Source organism: Perca fluviatilis, chromosome 19 (assembly GCF_010015445.1).
Source record: "Perca fluviatilis chromosome 19, GENO_Pfluv_1.0, whole genome shotgun sequence".
NCBI classification, from domain to species: domain Eukaryota; kingdom Metazoa; phylum Chordata; class Actinopteri; order Perciformes; family Percidae; genus Perca; species Perca fluviatilis.
Window position 1 is genome coordinate 36,619,036 of NC_053130.1, and position 15,813 is coordinate 36,634,848.

Genomic DNA, 15,813 nt, shown 5'->3' on the forward strand with positions numbered 1-15,813 from the left:
CATTAAGCAGGAGCAGTGCTGTGGGACCATCGGGACGTCCTGGGGTTTCCACAAATGCCAGAAGTGTCCAAAGAAACAATGTAAGTACCACTGTTATTGGCTCTGGGTTTCTGTTTCAAATATTTTTATTATGAAGCTTAATTTAAAAAATCAAGTTACAAAATTGTTATTACAGTGCTTCTTTTTTACAGTATACAAACAAAAATAAGGAATGGAAATACGGATAAAAAACTAAATAAAAAACTAAATAAAAAAAAAAACTAACAAATGAGAGGCCCTAATACCTACCCGCAATAACCCACCCCGGACTGCGATCAGGATACTGCTTGTCCTGTAAGATAAGATTCCAAAGGTTGATAAATGTTCTAAAAGTCTTTCAGTTTCTCCTTAAGGATGAACCGGATCCTCTCACGGTGGAGTGTGTCCATCATCTTCATGAGCCATATCTTCAGTGTTTGTCCCTCTTTCTTTTTCCAGAATAAGAGGATACACTTCTTTGCAGTGAGAATTCCATATACCAAGAAGTGCTGTTGCGCCAGTATCAGTCTCTTTGCTTCATTGGATATCCCTAAGATTACTAAAACTGCATCTGTGACAATTTGAATATTTAACACCTTGGACATGAAACTAAAGATATCAGTCCAGTAACCTTGTATTTTGCAACAGAGAACATAACTATGAAGTAAATCGGCAACATGAGTGTCACATTTTTCACACAGAGGAGAGAGCTCAGGGAAGATCCTATGAAGTCTTTCTTTGGAATAATGTAGCCTATGTAGGATTTTAAACTGTATTAGACAATGACGTGCACTTGCGGATATATGCTAAACTCTCATCCCATAGGTCATTTTGTAGGTTTGTACCCAACTTCTTTTCCTAATCCGCTTTAACAGTGGCAGTATTTGGTCGGCTTATCTCTTAAAACTTATCATATTATTATATATATTGTGATCTGACCTCCGTAACTCACCTACGCAGTCATCCAGCTTATCTGGCCCTTCTTTCTCAAACTGAGGAAGATGTGTTCTTACATAATTTCTTACTTGAAAGAATCTGAATAAATGGTGTTTGGGTAAACCATATTTTTGTTGTAGCTGATGAAAAGATGCAAATGATCCTTCTATATATAAGTCCCCTACGTTACGAACACAGAGATCTTTCCACATATCAAAGGTCGTGTCTAGACAAGAAGGAGGGAAGGAAGGGTTTGCTGCTATTGGCAACCAGGGAGAGATCGCTCTGAGTTTTAAGTTCTTTGATATCTGTTTCCAAGTCTTTATTGTGTCATGTATTACCGGGTTGTGCTTGTAACATGTTCTGTTAAGAGGAATCGGAGATAAAATTACAGCACCGATTGAGTATGGCAGATAGTCCTCTCGCTCAATCTCCAGCCCATTCGACAACAAAGCAGTATAATCTAACACTGATGCAATGGAACGGATAGATGTAGCCCAATAATAATTTATAAAATTTGGAAGTGCAAGTACTCCATGTGATCTGGACTTACACAAATGTTCTTTTTTTATTCTATGGGATTTATAATTCCAGACAAAGGGAAGAACTATTGAGTCTAACTTTTTAAAGTATGACTTTCAGAGAAATATTGGTATGTGTTGGAGGAGGCAAAGTAGTTGTGGGAGAAAAAACATCTTAATTGTATTCACCCTGCCCACTAGGGATAATGGAAGAGTCAACCAGAACTGAATTCTATTTTTGAGTTTGTCTAAAAGGAGAAGAACATTTTCTTTGAATATAGAGCTTAATTTTTTAGTAATGACTAGTAATTTCTGATGTTATCTTAAAAGGGAGGGACCTGAGCCAATTATAATCTTCTAGCTTTAAGGGCATCAGTTCGCTTTTACCCCAATTGATCCTGTATCCAGCGAAGGTGCCGAATAGTTTAATAACTGTTATGGTCATGGGGGAAATGCACTCAATCCCAATAACACTATTAAATATATATGGCCCGAATCACGACTGTCCAGAATTCTTTAGAAAGGTATTAGGTTTAATCCCAGACATGTCCACCACACATCTTATCGGTGGAGATTTTAATTTATCGGATCAATATGGCCGCCCCCCTTGCCTTTGTAGAAAACGTAGAGTGGAATATTTGGCTTATCCATCTACATTGAAGTTTATTATGAGCATCATTTTTCAGATGAGTTTCTTGCAAGAAGATCACATCAGCTTTAAGTGCTTTTAAGTTAGAGAGAACCTTGCCCCTTTTAACTGGTTCGTTAACCCCATTCACATTCCAGGTACAAAAGGTCACCTCTCTTCTGTTTTTGTCTTTATCGAACGTATCCTGCATTGAGATGATATTTTGTTATGATCTTATTTGGCTTCCTTTTCCTCTTCACTAACTCATCACAGTCCTGAGTTCAGCAGTGCTTCCACCCGTCCCACCCCTATTCTAACATTACACAAAAAGCACTTATCATCCTAACTTTCTGAACTACCTGAACTGGTGGGAGAAAAGCCCCTGCATACACACCTAACAAAATAATAACATATGTGCAACCTCCATAACCCGAGATCTTAATCATTAACTTCCTTATACCTAACCTAATCAGTAGCTCAGCAGCTTATAGAATAGCCGTTTTTCACAGCACACATTTTGACTTGTCATAGAAGGAAAAGCACAGCTGAAATTGATAACCTTAACGATGGCTCAATTCCATCCAGTCAGCATGCACAATACCAGGGCCTCTCCTAAGTGGAAAGCAGCCATCAGTAATAATTTTGAACACACCTGTGCTTTTCCTACTATGACATGTCAACATGTCTGCTTTGAAAAAGGTCTATAAGGAAAAAACAAAGTCAGACTTGTACATACTTTACACACAGTATGTATGCAGCCTAACCCTCCAAGCTAAGCAACAAAAAAGAAATGAGGCTGTCTCCATCCTCGTTATTAAAGAGATTATAAACAGAGAACAAAATAGTTACAGAGGGGGAGGGGCTGGTATTAGGCAAACTTAACTAATAAAAGAGGGATTTAATGTACATGAGAGCCATACACATCCACAAAGGCTCCCATTTACTGCATGTCCAAAAGCCCATGAGTTACCTTACAACTCTTAACAGATGTCAATTATCGATAGTTGGAGCTTACAGTCACAGCCAGTTGTCGCCATCCAGTTGAGATGCCTGAGGATCCGAAGTGCTGCTCCGCATATCGACAAGCCTCCTCTGGGTCGGTAAACACTGCTTCTGTCCCGTTGTGTGTTATCCTCAATTTAGTGGGGTAGAGAAGCCCGAATCTCACTCCCGGTTTGTCCCTTAATAGGTTCCGTGCGGGGGTGAATGCTGCTTGGCGTTTAACCATGGTCTGCGGTAGATCCCAAAATATTTTTTATATACAGTACAGGCCAAAAGTTTGGACACACCTTCTCAGTCAATGCGTTTCCTTTTTATTTTCATGACTCTTTACATTGTAGATTCTCACTAAAGACATCAAAACTATGAATGAACACATGGAATTATGTACTTAACAAAAAAGTGTGAAATAACTGAAAACATGTCTTATATTTTAGATTCTTCAAAGTAGCCACCCTTTCCTTTTTTATTAAGGGATACAATTACACAAATTAACCCTGACAAAGCACACCTGTGAAGTGAAAACCATTTCAGGTGACTACCTCATGAAGCTCATTGAGAGAACACCAAGGGTTTGCAGAGTTATCAAAAAAAGCTAAGCTAAGATTACGCTTTATTATTGCTCTTCCATTGGTTGGGAAAGTCATTAGAGCCACAAGTATTGGTTCAGATTGATGATGCAGTTAGTCCCTAGTATGCACATCCTACATCCTTACATTCTCTCTTCATTGGAAATTCTGGTGTCTTTACAACTTTACACCTCCAGGCTGGGGAGTACTCCTCATGACCAGTAAACTGAACCTGAGGTCTGTGATATTGGTGAGTTATTTATGCAGTTTACACTCATAACAGAGATCTACTTGCATAGAGAGGACAGAGATAGGTTTGTGAGGCACTGTAGAGGTGTGACAATATGAATTCCTATGTATATGTATATTCTTATAACTACCACTCATTCGGAGAGGAGTATAAAATTGCGATCCTTGGGCACAGTGCGTATGCTGCGACTGACAGTGAGAAGCTGGAGTGAGTTTGGTTTGAGAGATTGGCATCTTCTCGTGGTACTACTACTTCTGTTTGTTTGTGTCTTCATGGCTGTTTTGACATGATTCAGAGGTACAAGGTGCTCTTTACTGTTATCGAAAATGGACTTCTATTGTCTTGCGCTATCACTCCTGCTAGTCCTCCTGCTAATCTGGGAAGTCAACACTGCCAGCGTAGCCAGGAGGCAATACAGCAGAAATGAGCTGCTGCAACTTAACCTTGTGAGGCCAGCTGGCGTGTCAGACATCACGCTGCAGCTACCAGACCTCATCCTAAGAGACTGTAATAAAACTTATGGCGGAACAAGGGAGACAAGTAGACGGAGACGGAAGCGGGGAAAGCGAGGAAAGCGAGGTGGCGTCCGATTACGGCTGAGTAAACTCCGGCTCAAGCAGACTCCGCTGCCTTCGATGATCCTGGGGAACGTTCAGTCTCTAAGGAATAAAATGGATGAACTCCAGGAGAATGTCTGCCTGTTTTCAAAAGGATTTTAAAGACTGCTACGTGGCGTTCACGGAGACGTGGCTCAACAGGTGCAACTTAGATTCCGACCTGCAGATTGAGGGCTTCGGCGCACCGCACCGTCTAGATCGGAACGCAGAGGTGACAAAGAAAATCCAGGGAGGAGGGGCATGCTTGTATGTGAACCAAAGATACTGCAACTCTGTTACTGTCAGAGAGTGTATACTCCAGATGTGGAACTCTTATCAGTGTCTTTGCGTCCTTTCTACCTGCCCCGCGAGTTCCCCCAACTGCGTGCAAAATTTTCGATGTAGTGCAAAAGCTACAGTCAATTTCGCCTGACGCCCCGAACTTTATATTGGGTGATTTTAACCACGCTTCCCTCAAAATGACACTTCCATAATTCTATTAATACGTATCCTGTCAGACAAGGCGGGATACACTTTTGGATCTGTGCTTTAGTTCAGTAAAGGAGGCTTATAAATCATGCCCTTTACCCCCCCCTGGGCTCTGGAGATCACAACTACGTGCACCTTCTGCCCACATACAGAACTCTTCTAAAGAGGGGAAAAGTCCAGACCAAAGACATCAAAGTCTGGACAGCGGAGTCCACGCAGTGCCTGCAGGACTGTTATGACTGCACTGACTGGAATAAGTTTATCGAATCATGTGGTGATGATTTGGATGAACTTGCTGATGTCACATGTTCTTATGCTGCCTTCTGCAGGGATATGATCATAAAATGTAAGCGGGTCAAAATGTACCCTAATAATAAACTGTTAAATCTGGCATACAGGCTAAGAAATTCAATTCAATTTTATTTATAGTATCTATTCATAACAAGAGTTATCTCAAGACACTTTAAAGATAGAGTAGGTCTAGACCACACTCTATAATTTACAAAGACCCAACAATTCCAGTAATTCCCCAAGAGCAAGCATTCAGTGCGACAGTGGTGAGGAAAAACTCCCCCACAGGAAGAAACCTCGGACAGACCCAGGCTCTTGGTAGGCGGTGTCTGACGGTGCCGGTTGGTTGTGTGATGAACAGTGGCAATAATACTCACAATAAAGATAATGGATCAGTGACTAGAAATGGTAGTTTTAGTAGTTCATGGTATAGCAGGGCACTGCAGGGCATTACAGGACGTAGCAGGGTATAGCAGGGCGTCACAGGACATAGCAGAGCACTGCAGGGCGTAGCAGGATGTAGCAGGGCGTAGTAGGACGCAGCAGGACATAGCAGGGCACTGCAGAGCATAGCAGGTGTAACAGGGCATAGCAGGGCGTGCAGCAGGACCACGGCGACAGGCTGCAACCATGATTTAGGGGCCTCCCTAATCCAAGGAAACATTCTGGGCAAAAAGAATACATATGGATTCCGGGGAATAAGCTCCCCAGAGCTAGGTTAGTAACAAGCATTTTTGGAACATGAAAGCACACAGATGGAAAAAGAGAGTAGGGAGAATCTCAGTGTGTCAAAGGAAGTCCCCCGGCAGTCTAAAACTATAACAGCATAATTAAGAGAGACAGGGTAAGGAGAGGAGCCTGGTCGGGCTAGAACTCTCCCCATCCGGATCGGGCTGTACTGGCCTGTCTCCCTCTACTTTGATTATATCATTGATTATATGGAAGATGACGACTATGACGACTATGAAGAGAAGCAGAGAAGAGAAGGGGTGCCATGTCTATAGCTATAAACCCTCCCCCGCCGGTCTAGGCGAACGCTGCAACTCCTCACTCCCTAACTATAAGCTTTATCGAAGAGGAGAGTTTACTCTTAAATGTGGTGACGGTGCCTTTAAACATGGAGCAGCCTCTGAGTTGCAAATAGCCACTAAGGAATTGAGACTAGAGATTTTGAGAGCAAAACACAACTATAAATTAAAATTGGAAAACGAGATGGCTTCAAATAACTTTGGCTCCGCCTGGTCAAGTATGAAAGCCATTGCAGGCCTCAGTAAACCAAAAAGCCATAGTACTGTCACTTTAGACGGCTTCGACTCAGATTTCGAATGCTCTAAATTGGTTTTATTCTCGGTTTGATACTTTTAACTTTAGCAAAGAAATACAGGAAGCGAGTCACAAACTTAAAGACAATCAGTAATTTTTTATATTGAATAAAAAGAATTGAAAAGGCCTTCCTTTGCATAAGGACAAATAAGAGTTACGGACCTGACAACATCTGTGGTCAATTACTCAAATCCTGTGCGAACTTTGTCCAGTCTTTCACTATATTTTTAATAAGTCCTTACAGACTCAGCATATCCCTAAATGCTGGAAGGATGCTGTGGTTGTCCCTGTTCCCAAGATAAACTGCCCCAAAATGATTTTAGACCAATTGCACTTACATCACTTGTTATGAAAATTTTTGAGAATCTGGTGAGGTCTCAAATTTTAAAGGGGTGATAGAATGCAAAACCAATTTGACCTTGTCATAGTTGAAAAATGACAGTTTGAAGGGTAAATAGGACATACATAGAACCTCAAAATCCCATTGACACCTCTTTCCTCTGCAAATTTGAAACTACCTCTGAAAACGGGCGAATCTCAACTAACCACCGAGTTGACGTCAACTAGGTGGCTCCTCCTTATTTGGCTCTAGTCTCTCTCTTTGTCACGCCCCAACATTTATATAGGCTACACCACTGACCTGAGGTCAGCTAGTCTTCTGAATCTAGGTCGCGCAGATCTCTGCTATTCCATTAATAAATTCACTTTTGAGACTTTTTTATGCGAGAAATCAACTATGTAAAGTAGAGGTGTGAATCTTCACTGATCTCCCGATTCGATTACGATTATCAGGTCTTCGATTCAATATCTCGATGCATCACGATGCATCACGATGCATCACGATGCTTCAAAATACATTTTTCTATTAAAGCCATATAGGATATTTGACTTGACAAACTTGCATTGTCAAGTGCAATGCCCAAGCTGCAATAAGTAACTTTAGACTGGAATGGAAGTGTTTGGGTTAATTGCTATAGAAGGTAGCTACCACGAAGGTTTACCTATTTTGGATTAGTCATATAACACCCTACTTTTAGCCAGCAAATCTAGTGTGCTGTATTGGAATAACTGACCCCAGACAACTCTTTAACAAAAAAGGTACTGCTTACTGAACAATAACTTAAATGTATAAATAACATTTAGCCGTTAGATTGAATAACAAAAAAAAACATAACCCAAATCAAATATGCTAACTGCAATATTTCTTCAAATGATATTACACACAACTACCCCTTTACCAGTTTCTCTATCAATTTCCACTTTAAATACTCCAGCTACACAAAATGATTCCTCCTTACAGCAGTTTCAATGTAAAACTTACTCAAACCCTATTAAACCACTGTGTTAACACCCACCCACCCACACCTACACACCAACACACGGCGCGAGAAAAAAAGAAAGAAAGTTGCGTCTGCTCATGTGGACGTGCAGCAGCCAGCAGGACGTTATCTTCAGTGAAGCAAACGCATATAAATCCAATTTACAGTTAGTTGTTAGTCCAAGAAACACAGCTCAAACACGAAAAACAGTCACCAGCTACGGCAAAGTCCTCTTCAGCAGGAAAACACGCTGTCGTCCTCTCCGGTCCAAAATCAGCGTCCTCTGAACCAGCCACTCAGCCGTTAACTCCAACTTTAGCTAGCTAGCTAGTCAGTTAGCTACAACTTTAGCCAGGCACACCAGCACGTTTGTTCTAAACCACTGCTGTTACACAGGAAAAGTGCCATAGTGTAGCTACACCTCTTCAGCTTCGTTATTCCACTTAGATCGTTTCCAAGCTAAATATTCTAGTGTCTCTCGATGTTTCTCAGTGTTTTCTTTCCTCTTCTCGATATGCTCCCTCTCCGCTCTCCGTGTCTCTGTTTGTTTGTGTGTCTGCCTGTCTCTGTCTGTCTCTGTGTGTGTGTGTGTGTGTGTGTGTGTGTGTGTGTGTGTGTGTGTGTGAGAGAAACGGGCTAGCTAGGCTACTGAGAATGCTATTTTTCATTTAAATGTTAATGCCGCGGCCGGAAAATTAACGAGCAACATCATTGCGTTATAATCGATTATGGTGGGCCACTGCATCGATGCAGCATCGTCCGTGTCCGTGATGCAATGCATCGATTATTTGATTAAATTCAACACCTCTAATGTAAAGCTCAAATATGGGCCGTTTTACTAAAATGGATGGCTAATTGCAAATTTGGTAAGACAGTGTCGGCTCCACAATCTGCCGGGACAGGTGGTGGCTGCTGGCCGGGTTTGCTGCCTTCCCTGTCGGCCTCTCCCCCTTCACAGACCCGCTGAGCTGGAGCTCTGTCAGGATCTCACACACGAGCTGCGCTTTGTACTTTAGAAAGAAGAAAGTTTGGAAGTTTTTCAAGGATATTGAAAATGAACCACGATCATAAATGCAGTGTTCCAGACTGTACAACGGAATATACTACTGGCCCAGAGAGAAGGGTTTAGAACGAGTAAATGGAGCAGGAGTTGTGGATCTAACGCAGCGCCGTAGAGGCACTGGCAGAGGACATGTTTGCAGGGGTTCACTCTCCGCTCCCCACGCTTACTAGCTACAAGGTGAGTTGTGATTCTTTGGTGGAGGTTTTTTTATGCCCTAAGGGTAACGTTACAACAACACTAGTTCTAATGAAAGTGTCGAAACTGCATTTTGACTCAGCTGTTTTAGCCACCGCGGGTCGCGCCCGGGCATGTCTGGGCATGTAACAGACAGTGTGTCTGTGTGTGTGTGCGCAGCTCTGTGTCTGTCTGTGTTTGTGTGTGTGCGCTGTGCGCCGGGCAGCTGTGTGTGTGTGTGTGTGTGTGTGTGTGTGTGTGTGTGTGTGTGTGTGCGCGTGTGTGCGTGTCTGAAATATGAGACCTGCTGTATCGTCTCCAATGTATGTGTGAGTGGTTCCTCAACCAGTCAGTGCACAGCTCATCTAAATATTCATGAGCATAACATATTTGGAAGAAAAGCTCTCGTTCTAAATAGAGCCATTACACAGGGATGCATAAGGGCCAAAAAAATAGCACCTGGGACATTTTCAGCCCAACCAATGTTACATATCCTATTAGGAGACCTTAAGGAACAGTGTGAAATACCACATATAATCATTCTATCACCCCTTTAAAGAAAACTGAGTATGTTTTGGATCCAATGCAGTTTGCCTATAGGCCACTCAGGGGAGTCAATGACACCTCAGTCACTTTAATGAATTTGCTTCTTAAACATCTGGAAGGAAGGGGAACACATGCCAGGCTTTTATTTATTGATTTTTCATCCGCATTTAATACAATTCAACCCCACATTTTAACAGAGACTTTTAGAACAATTTGATCTAAGTCATAATATTGTTGGCTGGATTCGGTATGCTCCTCCACTGGCTCCCCACAAGGATGTGTGCTGTCCCCTCTCTTGTTCTTCCTGTACATGAATATATGTCACAGTAATAGAGAGTAGAACTATTTTAAAGTATGCAGATTATTCTGTAATTGTTAGTCTGCTGCAAGACCATGAAACAGGCCATGGGCCAGTCATCCAGGACTTTGTTGAATGGTGTGAAAAATCCTTCCTCCAGATGGATATCTCCAAAACAAAAGACAAGCTTATTGATTTTCGAAAGCTCCACCAGACGCAAGAAGTCTCCACCATAAAGGGTCAAATAGTGGAGTGTGTTCAAACCTACAAATATCTTAACGACCATTGACAGCAAACTGACTTTTGAGGCAAACTGTGACACTGTGTATAAAAAAGTAAACCAGTGATTGTTTTGCCTGAGAAAACTGTCCTCCTTCCATATTGACAGGACCTTGATGACCCTATTTTATCATGCTTTTATTGAATCCGCTTTGTCTTTTTGCCTGGTGTTATGGTTTGGGAACTTGTCTCTTAAAAATAGGAATCGTTTGAATCAAATTGTGAAGTAGTCCAGTAAGCTGATAGGAAAGCCACAGCTCAACACAGAATCCCTGTATTCTAAACAGTTACAAAGGATAGCTGGAACTATTTTGAAAGACCACTTCCACCCATTACATAGTGAATTACAGCTCCTACCGTCGGGACGCAGGTATACAGTACCGGCTTGTAAAACTAAGCGATGCAGAAACAGCTCTGTCCCAGCGGCTATACGTATATTAAATAAGTAGTAGCAGTACAGTCTGCTGCCTTATTTATTTTTATTAATTAATTTATTTTTATATTTTTCTTTGTGTCTGTGGAACTATTGATTTATTGTATTTTATTAGAAATGAGCAATGATGTCTCCTTTGTCACATTACATCCTACAGTCTGCTGTTGATTGTGTGTGTGTGTGTGTGTGTGTGTGTGTGTGTGTGTGTGTGTGTGTGTGTGTGTGTGTGTGTGTGTGTGTGTGTGTGTGTGTGTGTGTGTGTGTGTGTGTGTAAAAGGAGGCTGACCCACTCAACTCCCACTGTAAGCCAAATCTACCTTTGGGTATTAATAAAGTTACCTTGACCTTGAGTTAGGTTCAGAGCAAGTTCACACTGTTGGTCAGAATATGGATTTCGACATGACTAACCCTGTGTGGCAGTAGTCACTTATGCCAGCTTCTAGCCCACATGGCTCATAAACACCATGAGAGAAGGCAATTTCAGCCTTCCTATTCACATGTTCCAGTTGGAGTCATTACAAAGCCAGAGATTAGTCATTCCCCCTGTTCTCCTCAGGAATGGCAGGGCCATGAGTTGAGATTTGTTTTCTGCTTTACAGTGAAGTGTGAAACAGTCCATTGTGCCATGGAGACACTGGTGGCTGGTGAATAAATTGGCTTTATGGGTCAAACAAACATTGCCTTGTTGTTTCCTGTTGAGCAGAATATCAATCTGCTTTCAGGTATTTGGGTACCACCTCCCCACTGGTGCCTTTGTCCAGCATTACAGCAGAGATTTTCTCAAGCGTTGACTTCTCAGTCGGTGGTTTATTGTGAGCTACTGGCTTGTAGTGGAAGTTTCCTTTGCAGCAGGGGTAACGTTTTCAAAGTTTAGTAAAGTGAAACAAATAATACAGTAGGAGACTAAACCAATTTAGGTTTTTGTATTTTATTAAAAATATATTTGCAAATGCAGGAGCAACATGATTTCACAAAAGGCACAGCAGCCCCGTGTGGAGTCAGTTCCTCAAATGAGTGAGCAGAACACTAGGCTTATATGCATCTTCAGAGTGACAGCACACACGCGCTTGGCTAATTATGACGCTACAGTTTTTACATGCAATCTGATACACATGATGACAATCGAAAAACACAAGAGACATCTCGGTGCCATTTCGCCTCCTCCTCCCTGTACGACTTTCACCCCCCCCAGTTACATCTCAAACTGGCATGGGAAAACTAGAGATAGTCTTAGGGTGACCTTGTAGCCCCTATCTGTTCAGACAGACAGTGCTCACATTATGTTCCAGACTTTCTGATTCTCACTTAGTTAGAATCAGAATATACATGTGGGAATGAGATAAACTCTCTTTCAGCATTGTAAGAAAAACCAAGTAGAAATAAAACATAAAAATATAAGGAATTATGCTTAAATGTAATTTTGCCATTACAGGCTGTCTGAGCAGCTTTTTGATTGTTCATTTGTTTTTAGTATTGTCATATTTTAAGTATTTAGATTGTTCAGGTTTTAGTTTATGAAGCTGACTGGATGTGGTTTCTAGTTGAGTGAGATAAAACTGATGCTCATGCAGCTGATGGGTGAAGCAAACATGATTGCTTCTTTTTATATCTCAACATTAAAATGGGAATCCCAGTGTTCTTTTTATTTATTTCCTGCCTTCTATCCTAATTCAATTCATGTTTTTTCAACAAGCTTCATTGGCTTTACACACACATATACAGTACAGGCCAAAAGTTTGGACACACCTTCTCATTCAATGCGTTTCCTTTTTATTTTCATGACTATTTACATTGTAGATTGTCACTGAAGGCATCAAAACTATGAATGAACACATATGGAATTATGTACTTAACAAAAAAGTGTGAAATAACTGAAAACATGTCTTATATTTTAGATTCTTCAAAGTAGCCACCCTTTGCTTTTTTATTAATAAGGGGAAAAAATTCCACTAATTAACCCTGACAAAGCATACCTGTGAAGTGAAAACCATTTCAGGTGACTACCTCATGAAGCTCATTGAGAGAACACCAAAGGGTTTGCAGAGTTATCAAAAAAAGCAAAGGGTGGCTACTTTGGGGAATCTAAAATATAAGACATGTTTTCAGTTATTTCACTATGTATATATACTATAAAAAAGTGTATATATATATATATATATATATATATATATATATATATATATACATGCATACATACATACAGAGGTGTCAAAAGTATTCACATTCATTACTCAAGTAGAAGTATAGATACTAGGGTTTGAAAATACTTTTGTAGAAGTTGAAGTATCAACTCAAGCTTTTTACTTAAGTAAAAGTGTAAAAGTACTGGTTTCAAAACTACTTAAAGTATAAAAGTAAAAGTAATGTAAGGCAGAGATCTTCAACAGGAGGTCCTCAGAGTCATTGCAGGGGGGCCTCCAAATTATTGTAAATTTTTGAGTCTTTAAAAAGAAAAAAAAATGAAAATGCCTTAACATAATTCCAATATATTATTAGCAAATATAAATTCCCACTGATGATAGGCTTACTGGCCTATAGGTTAGGTAGTCACTAAGATATCAGCCCACAGATACAGTTAATCCTAGATTTACTGTGCCACATATGTAACATTCAAATATGATTTATAAAATCATGCCAACAATTCATATTTTAATAGCTTATGAAAAAAGGGTATGTAAGAAGGCTTCAGGTTGCCCTAACAGTTATTGTAGGCCCAGTTTAATATGCAACTTAATTTCATACAATATGTAGTAGGGGGTCCCTGCTCGATCACACTTTAAGTTAAGGGGTCCTTGGCTTAAAAAACATTGAAGACCCCTGATGTAATGCCATTAAGGACAAAAGCTTAACCCCAAAACGTGGGGACAAAACCCCACTTCCACAAAAAACATTTTTCTAAAGGCCATAATGACTATAATAGCTAAGGTTATATTAAAATCATACCTGCAAACTCAGAAGGGCTGAAAAAGGTGACATCTCTTCTGTGTTTTTCAGACAAGGGCAGCTACAGTCTGGTGTTAGAATCCTCTCCAGTGAAATACAGACACACTTTTACACCGTTTAGCTCTCAGCATTTTAACCGTGTTCACTCCAGCTGCTAGCAGCTAGACTGCGTTACCTGCTGCCAACTGTAGTGTTAACTAGCGTCCCGTGCGGCGATGTTTCAGTTCCCTCTAACGTCCGTTTGAGACATCAGAGAGAAGCGCAGTCATTTAAGTGGCACCTAAATAAGGCAACGAAATCCGCGTTGCTATTCGGTCCGGTAGATAACGGTCGTTAAGGCACCGGATTGCCGTGTTCGTGCACCGGTCTGTGCAGGTGCGATTATTCATTGTCGCACAAAACCAATAGGGTGTCGGAATGGTATATGTTTATACTTCTCATCCCAACCACAGTCACATTCTCTCTCCGGATGGAGATAGTTTTTTTAGTTTTTTTTTGTTTTTGAACAATGACAAGCCGGAATGAAAACAAGCCGAACTGAAATGTGAGTAACGAGGCTATTTTTAAAATGTAAGGAGTAGAAAGTACAGATAATTGCGTGAAAATGTAAGGAGTAGAAGTAAAAAGTATGCTGTAAAATAATTACTCCCGTAAAGTATAGATACCCAAAATTTCTACTTAAGTAAGGTAACAAAGTATTTGTACTTCGTTACTTGACACCTCTGTGTATATATATATATATATATATATATATATATATATATTTCCAGAGCAGATTATTAAAATACAACAAAGGTCATGTCACCTGTGTTAGTAGTATCATTGACCTAAACTTATTGCAAGCAGTGACGAACCCTGGCCCCTCCCAGCATGTTTGGGGTACTGGCGGGGATGACGGTTGTCTGTAACATTTCCTCTGTCCACTATGTGGCGTTAGAGAACACACACTAATTATATGTCATGATGCTGTGTATCATGTATAGAACACACCATGAAAACGTCATGTAAGTCTATGATGTTTGTCACATAAGGCTGACTTTCTGTTGTCAGCAGGTGGCGCTATGACCATGACTCAATATGGGAGTTTAGATGTCTCTAGGTCTGGACTCTTATCATGCTTGTGAAGTTTCAGGCAGATTGGACAATGTAAAGTAAAGTTACAACAGCTTCCTCTGTTATGGCGAAACACACAAATTGGCTGCCACGCCCACGCTGTTCTATGAAAACACAAGAGCTTTGTAATTTGGCATCATGAAAGTCTTGACATGCTGCTGACCCAATTTGAGAAGGATTTGTTGAGTCCTCTAGGAGAAGTTTCAAAACGTTACATACAAGTTTTTCTGGAAAGCACGTTGTAACCTTGTTAAGAAAAGTGAAATAGAAATATTATTATTATTATTATTATTATTATTATTATTATTATAATAAATTATTATTATTATTATAACTAAACCAGGAGTTGAACTGGTGACCCTCTGATTTCCAAGACAAGTCCCAGAATGAGCTACTACGGTTAAGAGGATACCATAAAACTCTGTGAAACGCTGTCTTCGAGAAATTCATAATTATGAAGTTGTTTTCTTTATGTAAAAATTATTTTGTCAGTTTGCCCCGGCCTGTAGTGCTGCAGCCAGTCAGCTACTAGGATGCCGCGCAGGCTGTTCTTACTGAAAGTTTGGGAACAGTTCTGTTGAATAACAGCTTTCATAGACAGAAGCTACATACATGTCTTCTTCATCGCCGTCTTGCTACTTCTACTGTAGCCTCTCAAGGTTTCACAAAACGCTTCAGCATAATATTTATATAACCTGGTCATCATAATATGATAAAAATACGCTCTGTTGGAACATCAAATAGGAACATCTGATTTCAGGCCAGTAAACCGCTTTAGTGTTTATATCACTGCTCACCCTGATGGAGAGCTAAACCATTGCAAATAGTTTTCCAGACATGGCGCTTAGGGGCGTTACCAGTCGGATCTCATTCCAGCCTGGGCCAGACCTCCCTGGGCCCCAGCACACAGGCATGGGAAGTGGGGGCCTTCATCCATACATTTACCAATCACACACATGCACAACACATAAATATCCTATAATGTATCAAATGACAATGTGAATGAGTTGTTTAGCTGTCCGTCA

At 40.7% G+C, this 15,813-nt stretch overlaps 1 protein-coding gene across 1 annotated transcript in view; it reads left to right on the plus strand.

Moving 5' to 3' along the window:
- ltbp1 (latent transforming growth factor beta binding protein 1) overlaps positions 1-15,813 on the plus strand; it is a 229,538-nt gene that overhangs the window by 130,028 nt on the left and 83,697 nt on the right. Inside the window, exon 8 of the mRNA XM_039783518.1 lies at positions 1-80. This exon is cut by the window's left edge and continues 23 nt beyond it. Coding sequence (XP_039639452.1) covers positions 1-80 — 80 coding nt within the window. The remainder of the gene's footprint in view (positions 81-15,813) is intronic.